The 20249-nt window shown below is 52.7% G+C and overlaps 7 protein-coding genes across 8 annotated transcripts; 2 read left to right on the forward strand and 5 right to left on the reverse strand.

Annotated features, from left to right (window-relative positions):
• Positions 1 to 1685: 1685 nt before the first annotated feature.
• H257_06159 (hypothetical protein) lies at positions 1686 to 5797 on the forward strand. The gene is made up of 5 exons (XM_009831281.1): positions 1686 to 2242; positions 2291 to 2706; positions 2750 to 3051; positions 3110 to 4562; positions 4609 to 5797. The coding sequence occupies exons 1-5, from the start codon at positions 1776 to 1778 to the stop codon at positions 5724 to 5726; spliced, it is 3756 nt and encodes a 1251-aa protein (XP_009829583.1). The 5' UTR covers positions 1686 to 1775; the 3' UTR covers positions 5727 to 5797.
• A 208-nt stretch (positions 5798 to 6005) lies between these two features.
• Positions 6006 to 9003, reverse strand: H257_06160 (hypothetical protein; the record flags this gene model as incomplete). Its single annotated transcript, XM_009831282.1, has 10 exons — positions 6006 to 6307; positions 6359 to 6601; positions 6908 to 7020; positions 7078 to 7340; positions 7653 to 7779; positions 7852 to 8009; positions 8075 to 8255; positions 8321 to 8367; positions 8414 to 8600; positions 8654 to 9003. The coding sequence occupies 10 exons, from the start codon at positions 9001 to 9003 to the stop codon at positions 6006 to 6008; spliced, it is 1971 nt and encodes a 656-aa protein (XP_009829584.1).
• A 21-nt stretch (positions 9004 to 9024) lies between these two features.
• Positions 9025 to 10207, reverse strand: H257_06161 (hypothetical protein). Its single transcript, XM_009831283.1, has 3 exons — positions 10051 to 10207; positions 9846 to 9989; positions 9025 to 9782 (listed from the first exon to the last, which is right to left on the reverse strand). Exons 1-3 carry the CDS (start codon positions 10193 to 10195, stop codon positions 9208 to 9210), a joined length of 864 nt encoding a protein of 287 aa, XP_009829585.1. The 5' UTR covers positions 10196 to 10207; the 3' UTR covers positions 9025 to 9207.
• A 302-nt stretch (positions 10208 to 10509) lies between these two features.
• On the reverse strand, positions 10510 to 11875 carry H257_06162. Of its 2 annotated transcripts, XM_009831284.1 has the most exons (4): positions 11083 to 11875; positions 10886 to 11034; positions 10715 to 10825; positions 10510 to 10657 (listed from the first exon to the last, which is right to left on the reverse strand). In XM_009831284.1, the coding sequence occupies exons 1-4, from the start codon at positions 11788 to 11790 to the stop codon at positions 10579 to 10581; spliced, it is 1047 nt and encodes a 348-aa protein (XP_009829586.1). In that variant the 5' UTR covers positions 11791 to 11875; the 3' UTR covers positions 10510 to 10578. The 2 variants fall into 2 exon arrangements, with proteins under 2 accessions (XP_009829586.1, XP_009829587.1); XM_009831285.1 differs by having other exon boundaries at positions 10510 to 10825.
• A 100-nt stretch (positions 11876 to 11975) lies between these two features.
• Positions 11976 to 13718, reverse strand: H257_06163 (hypothetical protein). Its single transcript, XM_009831286.1, has one exon. It carries the CDS (start codon positions 13585 to 13587, stop codon positions 12052 to 12054), a length of 1536 nt encoding a protein of 511 aa, XP_009829588.1. The 5' UTR covers positions 13588 to 13718; the 3' UTR covers positions 11976 to 12051.
• A 1095-nt stretch (positions 13719 to 14813) lies between these two features.
• On the reverse strand, positions 14814 to 16863 carry H257_06164 (glycine-tRNA ligase). The gene is made up of 9 exons (XM_009831287.1): positions 16546 to 16863; positions 16219 to 16489; positions 15961 to 16176; positions 15809 to 15899; positions 15672 to 15747; positions 15539 to 15624; positions 15387 to 15484; positions 15178 to 15335; positions 14814 to 15117 (listed from the first exon to the last, which is right to left on the reverse strand). The coding sequence occupies exons 1-9, from the start codon at positions 16841 to 16843 to the stop codon at positions 14951 to 14953; spliced, it is 1461 nt and encodes a 486-aa protein (XP_009829589.1). The 5' UTR covers positions 16844 to 16863; the 3' UTR covers positions 14814 to 14950.
• A 323-nt stretch (positions 16864 to 17186) lies between these two features.
• Positions 17187 to 18506, forward strand: H257_06165 (hypothetical protein). The gene has a single exon (XM_009831288.1). It carries the CDS (start codon positions 17213 to 17215, stop codon positions 18437 to 18439), a length of 1227 nt encoding a protein of 408 aa, XP_009829590.1. The 5' UTR covers positions 17187 to 17212; the 3' UTR covers positions 18440 to 18506.
• The last annotated feature ends 1743 nt before the right edge of the window (positions 18507 to 20249 follow it).

Consider the following 20249-nt stretch of genomic DNA (forward strand, 5'->3'; position numbering starts at 1 on the left):
ATTGAATATTCTTTCTTTCGACTGTAATATACCTCGCCTTGCAGTGCTGGCTTGCGATATAAAACAACATGTGTGCCATCAGTTGACAAAATACATTTACGAAATCCATAACGTTCTGCATTGTACATGGCTAATTGGCTTCGTTCAGATGAATTAGGCCACATAATTTCCGATTGTGACAAAGATACAAATGCATGAATAACACGCTGTGTGTAAACGTGCACAGTTCCACTCCCAATACCTTTGGCCCTTGACACCATAATAACTGAAGCACCAGTACCTTTGTGACCAAGACGATGCAAGGCGCATGCTAGCTGCACCCACACTGGTCGTTGTGTGCGATTGCTAGTTGGTAGAAACACTTCATTCTCACAGATCAAATGCACGAAATACGCAAATGTTGATTGACACACTCTGACCTCTAGCACAAAGTCACCAATGGCTAAGTGTGGTAAAATGGAAAGCTGTCCAAGTGAGCGAACCAATGGCACTCGTGCAGACATGTAGCGAGAACTAATTAGCGCACATCGAATGGTTAGGAGCTTCTGTACCTCCTTCTTAGTCGTAGCCGACAATATTGGATTGCACGTCACAAGCGTTCGAACCATGCCATCGAGGTCGGCCAATATCGCCGACCTCTCCGACCTCCGTGGCATTTCCAGCAATGCTGCATAATATACGGATACGGATAGATGAAAACGGTTGGTTCTATTTTGACTCTCCCTTGCTTTTCCTGCCTTCCAACTTACTTTTCAGATTGGGCGAAAATCGAAAATGAGTGGAGAATTTCTAAACTGACTCTCCCTATTGAGTGGGTGTGTCACCCACTCACTCACTCGGGGAATTGGTCTCCAAACCGGTCCAGGTCCAGAGAAATCATAGGTACTGACAGCTGTGAAGCGGGGGGTATACGGTACTGTAACTTAGTACTGGCCTCTGTTTACATATGGTGCATTTCATTTAAAGACTACAGATCGGCCATCCTCAGGAGGAGACGTTTTAGTTTAAACGCCTCGGTTCTTTCAGTTAACCCACGTAATGTTGACGTTAAATCATTATTACTTACGTTTTTTATCTGGATACAATGCAGACGTTCGTACGGATACGTGCTCTTTACAAAGACCAAGATATATGCTCCTTTTCAGCCAAAATGTGCCTGGCTCGAGTAATCAGCCTTTTTGTATTTCCATACAAAAAGGCTGATTACTCGATCAATTTTTCACCAATCGAAATTTTGAACCGTAACTTCTGTTGGTCTTGTCCAGTTATTTTCCTAATATAAATATCAATACAAAGTTGGAATACTGTCGAAAGACAAGGCATTTTTTTGTAGTCTTTAAATGAAATGCACCATACAAATTTCAATCAGAATCGATCGATAGATTTGGCGATTCAGCCCAAAAAAGTTCACATTTTGGATAAAAGGACAAAAATACTTGGGAGCCACGTACATCATTGCCTGGCTCGTGAAGATACAGTACATAATCTTAGTGTTGTTGTCATGCTGGCGTGGTTGCAACGCTGTTTGTGTGAGTGAAGGTTTGCAATCCAACCAATTTCGATTTCCACGAATGTTCCGCATGGACAATTGAACCGCACACTTCCAATTCCAGTGTAAAATATCGGCGAAAACATTAAATTCATGCAGCAATCTCCAAATGTACATTCACTCTCGGAAAGAATTGGAGCAAGCTTTACCGCTTCGTGATTACAGATACTGGAATGCCACCAGAGGGTTTGAAGTTTGACTGGAGTGTCTCATTTTGGGTTTTGCAATGTTGAGCTCAAACCAACCAAAATACTCCACCTTTGGCGGGGCCGCGTCTATCGTGCATCCTCGCGAGGCTGCTTCGTGGTTCTCCCAAGTGTTCTTGACGTGGTGTACACCGTTGGTGCACCTGCAATATGCCCTCAACATCGAGGATATTTGGCAGTTGGAAGCCGCCAACACTGCAGAGTCCAACACCAAACGCTTTCTCACGGCGTTTGGGCGCTCGAAGTCCGTGTTTCGCGCGTGTGCCAACGTGTACGGTGCATGGTTTGCGGTCGCAGGGGTGTTGGGGCTGGTGCTGCGACTGCTGGAATTGGTTGGGCCGATTGTCCTGCAAAAGATTGTTGGCGCCACCAACGACAGGGCATCCTCCCATCTTTACTACTGGCTGGCCGTCCTTCTCGTATCCAAGGTGGCCCGCGCCATCTTGTGGTCGCATATGGTCATGTTGGAAGACATCCTTGGCATTCAGTACGTGCATATTCACCCATTCCTAGGGCGTATCTCATGCGTTTGTAGGTTTGTGGGGGGACTCAAAGGCGCCTTGTTCCAACGCCTCGTATCCAAGGCCAGTGTCCAGCCGGGGGAAGTCCCAGACTTGGCCAACGTGTATTCGGCCGACATGGACAACCTACTGTGGGCCAGCATCTCGTTCAACAATCTGTGGATCATGCCCACGCAGATCCTTGTCATTTCGTACCTGCTGTACCAAGAGTTAGGGGTCGCCGCCTTTGCCGGGCTTGGCATGCTCGTGCTGAGTCTCTGCCTGGGCGCGTTCATCTCGACCATTCAATCCAAAGCATTCGACCGCGTGTCCACCGCCAGAGATGACCGCATGCAAGCTGTCAAGGAAACCTTTGGGTCCATCCTCATTGTCAAGCTGCACGCGTGGGAGCAAAGGTGTCGCGCCAAAATCCAATCCCTTCGCGACATTGGTTTGTGTTGTCATGATTCTCGATCTGTCTGACTTTGCCTTAGAAATGGGCCACGTATGGACGCTCATGTTTAGCGGCGCCATCTCCATCTTCGTGCTCTGGGCATCACCCTTGTTCGTGTCCATGACGTCGTTCGCCATGTACACGATGGTGCTGGGGCAACCGTTGACCGCGTCCAAGGTGTTCACGGCCTTGGCGCTGTTCCGCCTCCTGCAAAACCCCATGAGCGAAATCCCCGACAACATCACGGCGGTCGTTGAAGCCAACGTGTCTCTGGACCGCATTCAAGAATACTTGGACCAAGCCGACCAACCGACCCGACCAGCTCCGGCTGTCGCCCCCGAGGTACAGTGCATCGGTCATCTTCTTTTCATCTAAAAACGCTAACACTACACGTCCATAGTCTCAAGACACTGTGATTGCCATTGAGAATGGCACGTTCACGTGGGGCGACGACGGGGGGGCTCCGATTTTGAAAAATGTGTCGCTGACCGTATCCCGCGGCGACCTCGTGGTCGTGCACGGCAAAGTCGGCAGTGGCAAGTCGAGTTTGTGCATGGCGATTCTGGGCGAGATGCACCAGACGGAGGGCACGACGGGGGTGTACGGGTCCACGGCGTACTGCTCTCAGGAGCCGTGGATCCAGCAGATGAGCGTCCGCGACAACATCCTCTTTGGATCGCCGTTCGACTCGCGCAAGTACACGCGGGTGGTGGAGGCGTGTGGGCTGCTGCCGGACTTTGGGCTCATGGCATTTGGGGATCTCACAGAAGTGGGGTCGAAGGGGCGCAACTTGTCGGGCGGGCAGAAGGCGCGCATCAGTTTGGCCCGTGCGTGCTATTCCGACGCCGACATTGTCATCCTCGACGCCCCCCTCGCCGCCATCGACGCCGTCGTGCAAAAACAGATCATGACCAAGTGCGTGGAAACGCTGCTCAAGACCAGGACGGTCATCCTCGTGACCCACAACGGCGACATCATCTCGTCGCCCAATGTGAATCGGCTCGTGGAGCTAGACGACGGCGGGATGGACTTTGTTCAAGTCAAGCCGTCGGGCCAACTACCTCAAGTCGTCACGGAGCCTGTGGGTAGCAGTTCTACCCACTACGAGACTGACGACAAGACCCGAACGCGAACGTTTTCGGCGTCGTTCGTGTCGCCCCGCTTACTGGCGACCCACAACAAGTGGAGAGAGCACTTTGAACTTGCACTTTCCGAAGACACCAACGACGAGGTCCGCGCCGAGGGCCACGTCGACACGAGTGTGTACGGGGCGTTCATTTCTGCATGCGGCGGCACGTCGACGGTGGTGCTGATTTGTGTGATCCAGTCGTTTTGGCAGGGGTTCCAGATTGCGTCGGACGTGTGGCTGGGCCAGTGGACCGCCAGCTCGGACGCGGCTGAACGCACGACGTGGTACATGGGGGTGTACGCTGCATGCTGCTTTGGAAGCGTCGTGATGGTGCTATGCCGATCCATCGCCATTGCCACGTCGGGCCTCAAGGCGTCGCGGCACCTGTTTGACAGCATGACCACGTCGCTGCTGGGCACGACCATGTCGTTCTACGACGCCAACCCCATCGGCCGCGTGATCAACCGGTACGCCCAAGACACGGCGAGTATCGACACGCGGCTGCCGTACTCGTTTGGCGGGCTCACAGCCATGTTCTTTGCAGTCGTGGGGTCGCTCCTTACATCGCTCGCGGTCGTGCAATGGTTTGGCTTGCTCTTTCTGCCCATTCTGCACCTGTATGTCCGACTGTCCCAAATGTACCTGCGGCCGTCGCGCGAACTGTCGCGCCTGAAAAATATCACGAACTCGCCCGTGCTCACCTACTTGGACGAGATCGAACACGGTTAGTCCACCCTTTTGGGTGATTATATTAACACAGGTCTTGGTAGGGTTTTCTCTGCTGCGCGCGTTTGGAACGACCTACTTGCAGCAAGCCATCGACCGCCACGCACACCATGTCAACGTGAACCATCAGATGTGGTACGCCAAGGTGGCGGTGGACATGTGGTTTGAGACGTGCATCTCCCTGCAAGGCACGGCGATCGTGATGATTGTGGCCACGGGGCTGGTGGTGTTTCGGTCGGCGCTGTCGGCGGGGCTGGTTGGGCTCGCGTTTAACTACGTCCTCATGGCCGACGCGTGCATTGTGGACCTGGTCAAGACGTACTCGTCGCTCGAGGTGAGGATGGTCGCCCCCGAACGGGTGCTTCAGTACTGTGGCTTGGAAAACGAAGACCCAAGTGCACACTCGACGGCCAGTTTGATCTTGACCAAGGGGGCCATCTCGTTCAACAAAGTGCAATTTCGGTATAAACCCACGAGTGAACTCGTGCTCCGCGACTTGTCGTGCGACATTGCCGGGGGGGAAAAGATCGGGATCGTCGGGCGGACGGGCGCCGGCAAGTCGAGTCTCACGATGGTGCTCTTCCGCATGTATCCGCTAGTGTCTGGATCCATCCTCCTCGACGGACGAGACATTGCGACCGTGGCCAAGCAGGACTTGAGGCGGCATCTGTCGATCATTCCGCAGTCGCCCGTGCTGTTCAAAGGCACGCTGCGGCAGTACTTGGACCCGTTTGGGTCGTTTGACGACGCGGCGCTGTGGTCGGTCGTGTCCAAGGCGGGGCTGTACCCGCTCGTGAGCGACATGCCAGACAAGTTGAGTACCGAGGTGGCGGACAAGGGGGCCAACTTGAGCGTGGGCGAGCGGCAGATGCTGTGTCTGGCTCGGGCGCTGCTGGTGCAGGCCAAGATTGTCGTGCTGGACGAAGCCACGGCCGCGATGGACCACGACACGGACGTGCGGCTGCAGCAGGTGATTGCCACCGAGTTTGCCAACGCGACGGTGCTCACGATTGCGCACCGCCTCCACACGATCATGCATTCCGACCGCATCATGGTCATGGACGCGGGCCGAGTCGTGGAGATGGACACCCCCGCCGCGCTCATCGCCAACCAAGGCGTGTTCTACCGCCTCGCCAAGGACGGCGGCGTGCTCGAGCCCTAGATGTTGTGTATGTGATGAGTTTGTATGAGATTATTCTAAGCAAGTCAACGATGATATTCATTCGCTCCGACACGCAACTCTGTACGCTCTCAGTCACGGTTAGAGCCCCTTACACGGTACTGGTGGTATACGCTGTACTTGGAGTATTTGATTTTGGAAAAACAGGTGATTGACATGGATGTGAAGGTGTCTACGACGGCATACTTCGAACCACACATGACTGATTCTCTGCACAATTGTACCGAGTGTTTTCACATGTTATTCGATTACAGCAGCCCTTTATTCGTCGGCAGGTTGGTACACGGGGTTTTCGTCGAAGTTTGCCGGACGTTGGGCCCCTGGTTGTTGGAGTCGATTCCACGGCAGCAGCGTTTGCAGAAACAGCAGCAGCGGGTGGGCATCAGCGGGCAAATTGCCTCCGTTGCGAGCTTGTTCGGCCTCCAATTGCGCTTGCAACTGCGCAATCATGGCCGGGTCCATGTTGTCCAAGTCGAGCATTCCATCGGCATCACCTCCCCCAGCTCCTGGCTGCATCATCATCGGGTGGTCCGGGGGCAGCGTGGTCACTTCGTCCGAGAAATCTATTCGCCTTCTCAATGAACATACAGTATCAGCAACACGACCAGTCGTACCAGGACTAATGGCACGCTTGTATTTGTGCACGAGGGGCGGCAACTCGGTGACAAACGTCCCGCGGTTGTACGAGGCGCTGGCTTGGACGGCGGCTTGGAGCAAGAACGACTGGATGTCGTTCACTTTCCACAGCGACGCATGGCGGGTGACATAAATGTGCAGCAGATGGGACACGACGCCGTGGTCGTCCAAGTGCGGCGCGTTCGCAAACACCGCCGAGCAAATCACATCCTGCCATGATTCTACCATATAGTATGGATTGTTGTTGTGTCTCTTCGAAACTGAGCGGCATGGAGAATGACCAAATATGTACAGAAGAAAAACAATCGGCAGAACCATTGAGCCAGTCAAACCACCATCAAAACCGAATTAGTGTGTGACATAAATTAGTGTGATTACAATCACTTTTTACATACAAAATTCACAGTCAGTACAAAGAATCGATCGATAGTGATTGGGCGAATCAGCACTAAAGTCCACATGTTGGGTAAATGGACAATATCAGCATGGCATATGCAATGGCTTGACTTGAGCGAGTAAAAACGTACTGGAGGTGGTGGAGATGCCGCATTTTTCGGTCAGCGGCACCAGCACTTGAGGAAATTTGGACAAAGTGGACGCGAGGTCGGCTGTCGCACGCGCGACGTCGCCGAGCAAATACCTAATCCCAATGAAGGTACCCCTCGTTACAAGAACAACCTGTATGGAACGAACGTACCGCGCCAGGGCCACGGACATCTGGAGGCCAGGAAGCGCGGCCACCGTCACGGGCGCAAGGCTTGGAACGGCCACGGCCTTGTCCGTTCGAAAAACGATTTCCGTGTTGGATTCGAACAAGTCGACGACATATTGGCACTGGCGGGCCGACAACGCATAGTAGTCCAAGCACAGCAGCACATGCAGCGGGTCTCCCTTCGGGTCCAAGCTCCAAATCAACTTAGCGATCTCAAACGCACTGCGAACGCATCCCCGACGCCCCACCTACGTCGTATGCAAGGCCATTTAGAAATATACTAATCAGGGCCATTTAGAAATATACTAGTGATATAGAAATATACTAATCGAGGCCATTTAGAAATATACTAGTCATATAGAAATAAACTAATCGAGGCCATTTAGAAATATACTACTAGTAGTCATCTAGAAATATACTAATCGATGCCGTTTAGAAATATACTAGTCATATAGAAATATACTAATCGAGACCATTTTGAGATATACTACAGTAGTCATATGGAAATATACTAATCGAGGCCATTTCGAAATATACTAGTCAACGCCATGTGGACGTACGTGTCTCATCAGAAAGAACAGCGCGCGATAGAACGACTTGTTGTCGCCACTTGCAATGTCCATGCGACAAAGCCCAGAGGTGACATGGAATTGCTCGCCCCACGCCAATTCCATAAAGTATACGCATCTACTCGATGCAGTGAGCTTGGTGGAACCCATATATATATATATATATATATAGATAGATAGATAAAATTACTTTTTGATGCAGTCGGTCGAGTGATCCATTTGGCCGTGGTGTTGAAATACTTCGGCCATTTGAAGCAACGCATCGACGTGGTACGGGTGTTTGTGCAGAAAGTGCACAATACTTTGGGGGTCGTGGGTCATCTGAAGCACACGGAACTGCTCTTGCATCTACGTACAACCCAAGCATGAACTCGTATTCCAAGTACATCAACTAGTACTACTACTAGTAGTACCTTTTTGTACTCGATGGACCAGTCGATTTGAAAGTAGTCGGCGCCGTATTCCCACGACGGGCAAGGCGGTTTGTCCACGCGGGTCCAGCGGATGCCCCCGCCGACAAACGTCGGCGGACGAGGCCACGTGTCGTCCGGGGTGACGAGAACCACCTTCTTCGTTGTCCGTCGGGCAGTGTTGCTACATACACCCCAACGAAAGTGTTCAGGAGACGAATGGACTTGGATGGAGTAGTAGGTATGTACCGTGGTTGACCCTTGGCGCTCTTGAGGCTCTCCCGCGCATCTTTGACCTGCAGCAGGTATCGTGGGAAAACAAAATACATGTATGGTGTGTACCCCAAACAAACGCTTCATCTCTTTGTCGGCGTTCAAGGCCCCGGCGTTCACGGCGAGCAACGCATTGCGTTCCATGGCTGGAGGCGGGAGAAACGCGGGCTTTTCTTCGTCGTCGAGGTTGGCTTGGCTAGCCAACGCATGCAGCAAGTCGTCCACGTCATCGTCGACTTCTGCATGCGCATTGTTCCTACAATCAGTTGTTCATGACAATGGAATACGTGGAGGGATATGTACACAGACTTCTTCTTGGCCTGCTTCTTCTTGGACTTTTTGGACAATGCAGGTGGAGGCGCTTGGGCGACAACTTTGGGCTTGGCGATGACCACTTCTTCGTCGGAATCCTTGTCGTCGTTGCTCGATACATCCGAGTCATCCGAGTCATCGAGAAGGTACTGGAATCCAGCGGAGGAACTCTTCTGGGTCACCTCCTCTTCCTCATCCGAGGATTCACCCTTGCTTTGGATAGCTTGGTTGATGCGTCTAGCTTGTCGCGCAGACCTACAGACTCGAGGATCAACGAGAGGTTCGCCTTTCGCCGACAGGACGGACTGTACATGACGAGAAGGGAGCCAGCAATAGGGTAATGACATGGCACTCCAGTTAACGCAGGAGTGATGGTGTATCCGGTTACGACATATTTTGATATCCGGATTTGACACTCGAAAGGTCACCACCACTCAGGGAGAGCTACATATTGCAAGCAGTCGTTCAGGGAGCTACATAATCCGCCGCGGCAGGGGACGAAGGAGTCAAGAAAGTAGAGTGTTTGGTTGGATGATGATGTGGATGGGCGGTTAAATACTGGTCGCAAATTTCATGTCGAGCCGGTCATATCGAACGCATCCAAGGATGGCTTCAGGGAGCTCGTCTTCGGACTTGCCTTCCACCACAAGCGCCATGTCCACGACCAAGGACGCCACGCACATGCGACACATGGACGTGACCTTCTTCGCGATGGAATCGGAGCTCACGTCCACGACGGCTTCCAAGTAATTCTTGCCGCGGAACCACTGCACCTCGAGGGCGTTGGCCAGAATGAACGGCTTGGCGCCAACCGCTTTGCGAATCATCCACGGCCCTTCGACCACGCGTGGGATGAGCTTGAGGCGCGCATTTCGGAAGTCGTCCGTGCCGTCCATGAACGCCCGCCACAGTTTCGAGAACGCGTCTGTGACGCCGTCTGGTCGCAACGCAAAGTACTGCGCATATGTGACATCGGGGGTCCCCGGCAGCAAAATGTTGAGCACAAACAGCTCTCGGTGTGGGTACAGCTCGGTAAAGTGGCGCACGACGCTCTCGGGGCGCTGCGAGATGTGAAAAAACTTGGACCGATCGCCTTGGAACACATCGACCCAAATGAGTTCGCACTCTAGAACCAGTGTTGTGTGAATCGTGTATGCAATATACATGAACAGTGGGGTTTTCGTTTTACTCGCTTCGTCGACTTGTTCTTTCAAGCTTGTGGTCAAGTAGCGTTTGCTGCGCACTTTGAAGTCGGCGGTCCTCGGCTCGCTCCAATTCGACGTCACGTGGGGGTGCTGTTCCACCAACGACGCCAGCGTTGCCTTCCACGACCCTACGACAGCAGCAGCATATCGAATGACATAATATGCTACAGCCAGCTAAATATATGGCACCAATGTCAGGGGAATTGCTGCTGGTGCTGCTTCTCGAGTCCCCGTTAGTCGAACGCGATGTGATGGACTTTGTAGACGGGCGGGGGCCTAGAGAGTCGGACACAACTGCGGCGGCAGTGTCGGTTGGGGCGCGCGACTGAAGCATCTTCAAAACGAGTTTGCCTTTTTACCAGCAATAGACGTGCTTGTCGCTATATTTATCGGCCAATCCCCAAAGCCGTCGAGAAAACCGTCGGAATGGCACGTAGACGTTATACAAACATGACAGGTACAGACTGCTGGCACTGTAATAAATAGTACTTATTAACATTCAATTGGGCTTTCCATCACCGCTAGAACATAACGAATTGTTGCTGCATCGGTCGTGCTTGCTTGGATTCTGGCATTTCTGCTACCCACGCGGGGGGATTGATAGGGGATGGAGCTCCCATATCTCGTCCATCGAGATTGGTTTAGCGGCGGGGGGGGGGGGGGGTACAGCATCACATCCTTGGATGCGGAGCCAACGTACTTGACAAGGCGAGACGTTCATGACTTGCCTATGTAAAACGGATCATATTCCAGCACTGGCGGCGTCGTGGTGGCCACTTGGATTTGTTCACGCAACCTAAGTAAACGTTGTTACTCGTGGTGAGAACGTCCACCATCCATCGGGGGCTCGTACTCGTCGTGCCTCGGCGGTGACGTCGTCGCGTTGTGCAGAGCCGACTCGTCGCTGTTGACCACGTCCAGTTCCTTGAGCGGACGGTGCACCCCATAGCAATGCTTCTTTGCACTACCAACCACCCCCCCATTAGTGAGTTAGTCGATCCATCCAGAGCACTTTGCCTCATACCTTCGGTACGAGTTCTGGTGCTGCACCCCCGCCGACGACGTCCGGCATCGGAACGTGCAAAAGCCAAACAGCGTCAGGTCCGATGGCGGCTGGCCGTACACGGGATGTTTGGGGTCGGCATGGGCCAAGAACGCGTGCACTAGGGCGGTCTGGACCATGATGAGGTCGGAATGAATATGATCATCCTATGTACGTACGTTGGTAGGCCCCATACAGCACGACACACACCGCTCGTACGCCAAACAACAGTGCGGAGCTTCCACGTCGCATGTGCTGCAACTGAAGCGCACGTCGTCACCACAGCAGCCCGTGGGCATGAGACTTCTTCGTTTGCACGTGATGCCGCGGGCGTCCGTCGCGTACACCAATCCGTGGACGGTGTTCTTGCATTGGCCAGTCCACGGTTCGATGTAGAAAGTGTCTCCGCGCAGATGCGGCGGCGGTTTGGCCTTTTGGCCCGGCGCGACGTCGACCAGGATGTGCGCTTGAATCGTGTCGTCTGTGGGTTTGTGGGGGCGTACGTAGTGCAGATTATAGTACTGGTACGGAATGGACACGACAAAACGCACGACGGTGGCTGCGACGAGCAAGAGGAGGAGCGCGAGGACTGGCGTGATGCGGCGCCGTTGTTGTTGGGACGTCGAGGAAAACTGAGAGTTGAAGCAACGGATGTAGTGGTGGTCGATAGCTACAAAGCACGATGACATAGTGCGAGTGCACCACACGTAGCCCCGCCGACCCATCTCCTTGACCACTTGCCACGTGTACGCGGCGACCGCGACTTGACGTCTCCAGGTGTACGTTCGGTCTGGTGTCGACGGCGGCGGTGTTCGAGGAGATGTATCGAAGGCTAAGGCTGCGCGCACAGACTGCGTCCTGTCATAGATCCGTTCTTGCCGCTGCATAGTCGTCCTCAACCGCCCAACAACACGTCACAATGATGATCGACAACGGTTGAGCGAGGAATCGACGCGCTAAAGTGCCGGCAAGAGTGCTCGCGAGTGAAATATGACGCATGAGTTAAAATGGTTAAGCGCGTTTTAAGCGTCCTCAGTGAAAGGACGTCACTTGCGTTAAATAGGTTGGGTACGTTTCGCCATAATTTATGATACCAGTATGTCGAGATCATTATCACGTACTCCAATGTGTCTGTCTTTATTTCTATCTTACGGTGAGATGGAGCTCGGTGCTGTGGCCAGCTTGGCCTTGCGCGCAGCCACAACGTAGCCCACGGTGAGGCACAAAAAGGCAAAAACAGTCCACCATGTGACAATGCGAAACCCGATGCGGTACGTGCACGCTTCGTCGCACGACCAGCCGAATTCGGCGGGTGTGTTGGACAGGATGAAGTCCATGACGAGCCCGGGGATGTAGTTGGAGGCTGCGTACCCGAGAAAGTTGTAGCTAGTGTTGGCCACGGACGACGCGAGCGGCCGCAGCGGCTGCGGCGCGCATGCGATGACGATCCCGGAACACGACGGCAGCAGCGACGCGCCGCAGAAGAGCATGATCCACAGCAAGATGGCAATGAGGTACGTGTTGGAGAGGAACGAGATGGGGAGCGAGGCCACTACCCCGAGGAAGCCCATGATCATGCAGATCTTGAGGGCCTTGGCTTCCTGGCGCGGGCCAGTGTACCCGCCAAAGTAGTCGACGAGTTTGCCGCCAAAGAACACACCTAAGATCGGCCCCGAGCCACTCACGATGAGGTAGTTCAAGTGGATGATGTAGGCGGAATCCGAGGTGTTGGTCGTGAGGAACAGCGTGGTCCAGTACTGCACCCCCGTAACGACAAAGAACAAAGCCGACAGGCCGAGCACCACCGACGTGAACACGGGCGTGCGCAGCAAGATGCCGACGTTGTGCCAGTTGCTGTTGGTGTCGTTGTCGTTGTCGCTGTCGTCGCTGTCTCCCTCTGCTTTGCGGTCGATCTCGTCCAGCGCCTCGGCCACGAACGGAATCGACTGTCGGCGGGGCACGCGCATGCGAATATGCGCTTCCGGGACGAAGAACACCCCCACCGCCAACGGCATGACGATCACCACTTGGGCCAGAAACGGCCACCTCCAGCAGAACAGGCTGAAGCAGCTGGCGTAGCTCTGTCCGACCCACACAATCACGGAGCCCATGAGGTAGCCCAGCGTGACGCCGATGGGCACGGCGCCTTGGAGGTAGCTCATCCAGCTGGCCTTTTGGGACTTGGGTGCGTAGTCGTGCACCCACAGCGGCGCGTACACACAGAGACAGGCCTGGGTGAATCCAATCGCACCGCGAAATATGATGAGCAGCGCGCGAGAGTACCATGCTCCCACGGGTGTGAATGCAAACGCGAGCACAAACAGGTTGTTCAAGACAAGGCTGGACCCGAGGACGATGCGGGGAGAGTAGTGACGAAAGAGGTACCCGCAGAGGGGCGAGCCAAGGGACAGCGCGATGTACACGATCGCACCCAAGAGGCCTTGGTCCTGCGGTGTGAGCTCGAACGCTTCGGTAAACTCCAAGAGCAAGGCAGGCACGACACCCGCTTCCATGTAGACGAAAATCTGCGCAAAGATGATGTACTTGAACAGATACGTCGCCGCGTCTGGCTTTTGCCGGGGCTCGGTGCGCTTCCATGTGCCGTCGACGGCCGGGAGCGTCTCCTTCAGCGTCTGGTACGAGGCGTTAGTCTGCTTGAGCAGCGCTTGCGACTCCACGACCATTGTGAAAAGCCCCACTGCCAACTAAGTGCTCCTGCTGCCGTCAGGACGAGGCAACATGTGTTGAAGTTTATTCTATTTTCATGAAATCATACAAACACCAAGTCTATTGGTCAAGAATCGGTAGTTGTCGGTATTTTAATAATCACTTCGTTGTTTCTCCCAAGTATTTCCCATGAAATTGATTGACCAGTGGGGGAAAACTTCACCCTGTGTTCAATCCATATCCGAGCATTTGCGGATATTTGGAAGGCGATATATATCCAAATTTGAAATGTCGAGATTTTTCAAAATGGTGTTGACGATGTGTTCAAGGCCAACAACACGGCCGCCGTACCTTGAGTTCAAATATACTGCATATCGTAATAAATTTATGAAAAATGGATTGTGCAAGGGAATCTCACGACTGGACGATGCATCCATGCGAACATGCCAAACTTGCTCCTGGTAGAACATCATGTTTGTACGCGATAACATCGACAAATCGTGTGCTGTATAGCTTAGTTGGTATGCATTAACGTGTGTGCACCGTGTGTGAATTATGATCATTGGACGTTGGTATTGACTGAATCAATCACACTACATAGCGGGGAATCAATTATATGTAACGTTACATGGTCAGTGACGAACGGGACTCGAGGAAATACGTGCGTAAGCCTAGATTACCTGGTTATACTGTACAATATCCGTAGTGAATACCGCCAGCCCACCCAATCGGTATGAAAGAGCCGAGGCAGTTGCGGCATCGATTGCCACGTTGATCCCGCAACTGCCTCGGCTCGTGCATACAGTACCTACCTTCGAAGGCTTGTAATGTGCGAGTACACCGTGTGCAAACCTGTGTAGAAACAACAAACGCCACGCCAACTCCGTACCATCCCTACCCACCAGTGCTGCCTGCGCCAACATGGTGCAGTGGTTGTCGGCTCCACGACTGGTCCAATCGCGTTTTGATTCCATTCCCTCTATAATTGCATTTTTCGGATATCAAGAACTCCCCAAAAATATCCAGCTCCAGACATGGATATTTTTGGCGGATATTTGGCTTGGGAATATCTGGGACATTGAAAAAAATCGTATGTCAATGGAATTTCGAAATATCCGGATATATCCACTAAAATATCCGCATTTGGCCGAAATGTGCGAATATTTGGCGTCATTGAACACATATTGCAAACCGGTTACTACAAAGTATTTTTATCCGGACATTCTATCACATTTGGTGATCTCAATTTTGGAATATAGCATTCTTGTAGCGCATAATTATGATCGCAAATTGATATTTCAAGCATGACATTCTACAGTTTTCGGTGATGAATGTGAATATCTTCTGACAATGTTGTAGGATAGGACTAGCTCGCTTGCTTTATGGTTGCCACGTCCAGCCCCCCGAGAGGAGGGTAGCAACAGGCACGCGGACTTGGTCCATGCTGTCGCGGTTCCTCACAGTCACAGAGCCATCCTCCAACGTGTCGAAGTCCACTGTCACGCAGAACGGTGTGCCGATTTCGTCCTGGCGACGGTATCGCTTACCTACATGGACGATGGCATGACACATATTTACACGGCGGATATGGTCAATCTTGTGCGTACCGATAGACTGGGTCACGTCAAAATCGCAACTGGCGAGCTTGGCCAACTGGACATAGATCTCGTTGGCTTTTTCTGCCAACACCCCCTTGCTCTGCAGCGGCAGCACTGCAAACTTGTACGGCGCAATATCCGGGTGAAGGCGCAGAACCGTGCGTTGTCTACCAGGACATCCATCATCAAGCCCCCCCTTCCGATGTCCACATCCGTACCGCCCATTGACTTCTTCTTCGTCATATGCATCGAGCAACATGGCCAGCATCACGCGCCCAGTGCCCAACGCTGGCTCGACCACATGCGGCAACAACGTCTACATCATTATCGTCGAGTAGTTAGTGCAAACTCGTCATGCCAACAAACCTACCTCGCGCGTCGTCGGGTCCACGTATTGAAGGTCCTTGGATGACGCTTCCATGTGTTTCTTCAAGTCAAAGTCCGTGCGGTTAGCAACTACCGCAGCAACGATCAAAACCAATCCATTCATATTGGACACGTACTGCCCCACAATTCACTCCACCCAAACGGATACAGAAACTCAATGTCGGTCGTGGCTCGGGCGTAATGGGCCAGTTCCTACGTTAAAATTCAATTGTGTCGTCATATATATATATATGAAATAGTATGATCTCCTTACCGCTTGGTCATGGACGCGCTTCTTCAGGTTCGATGGCTTGACTCCGTGCTGCACCAACCAGTTGAAGCACTCGTCGACCCAGTACGAGAACCTGTGGATATTGTTAGCTATATATATATGCATATATACATCAATACAGTGATAACACATACCAAGTGTCCGAGTCTGTGGGATGGCAAAAGTACTGCAGTTCCAGCTGCTCAAACTCGCGGGTGCGAAACAAGAAGTGGCCCGGAGAGATCTCGTTGCGGAACGATTTGCCCATTTGGCCGACGCCGAACGGCAGACGGCGTCGCATGGTCGTGACAACGTGCTGGAAGTTGATGTACGCGCCTTGCGCCGTCTCAGGGCGCAAGTACACCCATTCACTAACCAGAAGATGGGATTGGACATGGGTGGCGGGGTTCTACCTGGTGTCGTCGGTGGAGCCCATGTTCGTGCGGAAGAGGAGGTTGAACTGCCGAGTCTTTTGCAGCTGGTCGCTGCCACAGGTCGGACACGAAATCTTGTGCTGGGCGAGAAGCGCGTCGATTTCTTCGCATGTGAGGCCGCCCGCGTCTGGAATGCCCGTCACGTCCGACTTGTTCTCGATGAGTTTGTCAGCGCGAGATCGGCTGTTGCAGCTTTTGCACACGGTCATGGGGTCTGTAAAGTTGCCAATGTGCCCTGACGCTTCCCAAACTACGCAGCTGGTCGTGAATGGGATTTATGTGGACGGGGTGTAGAGAGGAGGCTACCTTTGGAGTTTAAGATAACCGACGAGTCCAAGCCAACGCAATCGGTGCGAGATTGCACAAAGTGCTTCCACCATGCATCTTGGATGTTCTTCTTCATCTGGACCCCGAGCGGGCCGTAGTCAAAGCTGTTGGCGAGGCCGCCGTAGATGTCCGAACCAGGAAAGACAAACCCCCGATGCCGACATAGCGTCACAACCTTCTCTTGGAGGTTCGTGTCGGTGGCTAATGTGGTTTTGAGCCGACGCAGGAGACGGCTCGGACGACTCGCCGCCAATTTCGTCACGCGGTGCAGCTGCATGGCTTTGTTGGTCAAGGTACGTCAAAACATCCGGATAAGCCGACTTCGTTTATCGGATGTGGGCATGGCAATCACGCGATAGAGCGATGACGCTGCGCGGAGGAATCTCTATATTTCGAGTAGTAGAATCATACCGAACACAAAGCTCGATGAACGATGTCGCATAGACGGGAGATGCCAAAATAGCGCCAATCAAGGGGAACTCGACATCGAATTGTTTGGTGGTGACTGTTGGAGGCGCTTTGCGATCCTGGTGAACGAATACCATTAACGCGATTTCGGTTTTACTCCGTATTTGACAGCTGTGAACCACCTTTGAACCTAGTAAAACGTGTTTTTATTCCGAATCTTCATTGGACATTTCACGACATGGGGCTCGCTGACGACCAACTGTGGCCAGCCAAGGCCATGTATGGCATCAACAACTTTGCACTCAGCACGGTCCTGAACTTTCTTCCCGTCTTCTTCAACACGTACTTCGACAAGCTCCAGATCGGCATCCTCGCTGCCATTCCTTGCGTGTGTTCGGTGGTGGCGCCGCCACTTTGGGGGGCGATGGCAGACGTGTTGCACCAGCAGCGGTGGGTGCACATCTTCTGCATCTTGTCAGGCACACTCTTGATGTTCTTGATCGAGTTCTCCATATCGAACTTCTACCTCACGTGCGTTGTCGTGTTTGTGGCCAATTTTCAAACCAACCCGACAGGATCCCTCCTGGATCAAGCGGTCATGGCCCTCCTGCATCGCGTGGGCGGCGAATACGGCAAGCAGCGTCTCTTTGGCGCAGTAGGGTGGGGCGTCGGGGCCTTCCTCACTGGGCTGGTGGTCAACACATATGGAATATCCTGGGCCTTCAACCTCCACTTGATCTTTTGCGTTCCCACGCTGTGCGTGTTGAACTTGATTCCACCGGCGGACCCCAAGGACTCGACGTCGCAGGCACCGACGCTGTCGTTCTGGGAAGGCATGCGACGTATCGGGCAAAAGGCTGACGTCGTGCTCCTCCTCGTAGTCGTGTTCTTGATCGGACTCATGTTTGGCGTCGTGTCTTCGTTCCTCACGCTCAACTTGTACGAACTGTCCAACCACTCGACCGCCGTCGTGGGTACGGCCATCTGGTTCGAGACCCTGTCGGAACTCCCGGCGTTTTACTTTGCCGACGCCGTCCTCAAGCGCCTCGGCATCCTGAACGTGCTTCTCCTGTCCATCCTCGGCTACGGCGTCCGCATCTCGTACTACGCCGTCATGACCAACGCATGGAGCGCGCTGCCCTTTGAACTTCTGCATGGCGCGACATTTTCACTGGCATGGGCCGCCTGCACGCAGTACATCTATGACGCCGCCCCCCCAGGCACTGAAGGCACGATGATGGGCCTCCTCAACGCCGTGCTCAATGGATTGGGGCGGGGCACAGGCACCTTGCTGGGTGGGTACCTCTACGAACATTACGGCGCCAGCTTCATGTGGTTTGCCGCGGATTTGGGGGTCCCGGTAGCCCTCGTGGGCCTGTTTCTGTTCTCGCGCACCATGCCTAATCAACAGCCTCTACCACCGACGCTACACTCAACCACATCGATTGACGTCAAGGCTGAATAGTAGGGAGATGTAGTACTACTACTTTTGATGACCAATCTTTCAATAAATGCATTCGCTGCCTTGCTCATCACGACATGACGTCAACAAGAATGTACGGACAATTAAAGCTCTTTAGCAAACACGGAATTTGACCATATTTCGGAGATGACTTCTCTTTTTCTTTTTCCGTAAAAATTGAAAGCAAAGTAAAAGCAAGGGATTTTATATCGACGATTTCGGTGATAACAATTTTTCCCTATCCGTAGACTAGTTGGAGCCAAATTCGTGGACTTCGTGGATGATCGGCGAGGTGATTGTGAAGTCGTCCCATGGGTCATTCGCCGTTGAACCGTTGGGGCTAGTAGGGACGACAAGGCATGATTGGCTGTCATTAATTATTGACTCTTTTAAGATTTCTGTACAACAGTAGAGTTACTGATCTCCCCCCGACTTGGAAACGGGGTAAAATAAATATTCTCTATGTCCTAATAATATAAAATGTTGAGGGAATGTTTGAATATTCAAATAACATCGCACTTTTGACCGCAAATCACTTCAAGATGAAACAGCGGATGACACTGGCCGAGAAGAATGGCTTGTACGCGGAGCACAAGCGAAACCCTCAAGCTACATACAATGAATTGGCTAAATGGGCGGCGAAAAAATTCAAACTCGAGACAAATCCAACAAAATCTGCGATTGGAAAGGCCCTTCAGCGAGGCGCATCGCAATCCCAGCGCGTAGACAGCAAATCACGATATATTGATCGTGCAGTTAAATCTCCCGAACTCGAAACCGAACTACTCCAATGGGTCCTACGCTGCGAGGAGCTTGGAGTCTGCCTCACGGGTGAGCTCATTCGCGAGCAGGCCAGGACAATCGCCACTCGTCTCGATCTGCTCCCTTCGCAATGTTCCACCTACTCAAAAGGCTGGCTTTATAAGTTCCAGCGCAAGCATGGCCTTACCAGCAAGATTCAGCATGGAGAAGCGGCGTCAACCCCACGCGAAGCTGTACGACAAGGCCGTGAAGAAGTCCTAAACACCACAAGTGGTTACAGCCCGGCCAACGTGTACAACATGGACGAGACGGCCTACTTCTACTGCTTGTCACCTCATCGTTCCATCACTCGACAGCGTGTTCCCGGCACGAAGAAGTTAAAAAAAAGGATTACCATGGCACTCACCACAAATGCAGACAGCTCCGACATTGTTGACCCAATGTTCATCGGCAAATTCGTGCAGCCACGGTGCTTTCAAGGCCGGTCTTCTAGCGACCTTGGTTTTAACTACCAAGCAACCAAAAAGGCATGGATGACATCCGAAGTCTTTCAAACTTATCTCAAGACCATAAACGATCGCATGGTCGCCGAAGGCCGGAAGATTTTGCTGCTTGTTGACAACGCTCCCTGCCACGACCCCACTGCTGCCGAGGATCTGTCAAATGTTGATTTGAGGATGCTCCCAAAGAATACAACCGCTTACCTGCAGCCTCAGGACGCAGGGATCATTGCGTCGTTCAAGGCAAGCATCAAAAAGCGTCAGCTGAAGAACGCCTTGGACCAGATTGACTCAGTCATGGCTGGTCGCCAAGACAAGCTCTACGAAGTTTCGTTAGTAGTAGCAATGGAGTGGGCGAAGGACGCTTGGCGCTCTGTGGCACCATCGACAGTGGTGAACTGTTGGCGACGTACCGGAATCCTTGACAATGACTTGGCTGCGTTCAGCGAGCGAATGGCTCAGGTTCAATTGCAGTGACGAAAGGTTCTGTAAAAACGAATAACCTTTTGAGTTTATGAACTGTGAGAGTTTTTATTTTTATTTGTGTCCAA

This window comes from Aphanomyces astaci (genome assembly GCF_000520075.1).
Source record: "Aphanomyces astaci strain APO3 unplaced genomic scaffold supercont1.12, whole genome shotgun sequence".
Classification (NCBI taxonomy): Eukaryota; Oomycota; class Saprolegniomycetes; order Saprolegniales; family Verrucalvaceae; genus Aphanomyces; species Aphanomyces astaci.

Bases quoted from the DNA above. Each gene is read 5' to 3' on its own strand.
- H257_06161 (XM_009831283.1), bottom strand. From the start codon at position 10,195: ATGCTTCAGTCGCGCGCCCCAACCGACACTGCCGCCGCAGTTGTGTCC. The intron at 9,990-10,050 runs GTGCCATATATT...CTGCTGTCGTAG, and splicing joins CAGCAATTCCCCTGACATTG to GGTCGTGGAAGGCAACGCTG. The intron at 9,783-9,845 runs GTAAAACGAAAA...CACTGGTTCTAG, and splicing joins AGAACAAGTCGACGAAGCGA to AGTGCGAACTCATTTGGGTC.
- H257_06165 (XM_009831288.1), top strand. From the start codon at position 17,213: ATGGGGCTCGCTGACGACCAACTGTGGCCAGCCAAGGCCATGTATGGC.
- H257_06164 (XM_009831287.1), bottom strand. From the start codon at position 16,843: ATGCAGCTGCACCGCGTGACGAAATTGGCGGCGAGTCGTCCGAGCCGT. The intron at 15,900-15,960 runs GTATGTGTTATC...CAATATCCACAG, and splicing joins CCCACAGACTCGGACACTTG to GTTCTCGTACTGGGTCGACG. The intron at 15,625-15,671 runs GTACGTGTCCAA...TTGCTGCGGTAG, and splicing joins GTGGAGTGAATTGTGGGGCA to TTGCTAACCGCACGGACTTT.
- H257_06159 (XM_009831281.1), top strand. From the start codon at position 1,776: ATGTTGAGCTCAAACCAACCAAAATACTCCACCTTTGGCGGGGCCGCG. The intron at 2,707-2,749 runs GTTTGTGTTGTC...ACTTTGCCTTAG, and splicing joins CCAATCCCTTCGCGACATTG to AAATGGGCCACGTATGGACG. The intron at 4,563-4,608 runs GTTAGTCCACCC...AGGTCTTGGTAG, and splicing joins CTTGGACGAGATCGAACACG to GGTTTTCTCTGCTGCGCGCG.
- H257_06163 (XM_009831286.1), bottom strand. From the start codon at position 13,587: ATGGTCGTGGAGTCGCAAGCGCTGCTCAAGCAGACTAACGCCTCGTAC.
- H257_06162 (XM_009831284.1), bottom strand. From the start codon at position 11,790: ATGCAGCGGCAAGAACGGATCTATGACAGGACGCAGTCTGTGCGCGCA. The intron at 10,826-10,885 runs GTATGAGGCAAA...GGTGGTTGGTAG, and splicing joins CACCAGAACTCGTACCGAAG to TGCAAAGAAGCATTGCTATG. The intron at 10,658-10,714 runs GTACGAGCCCCC...ACGTTTACTTAG, and splicing joins TCACCGCCGAGGCACGACGA to GTTGCGTGAACAAATCCAAG.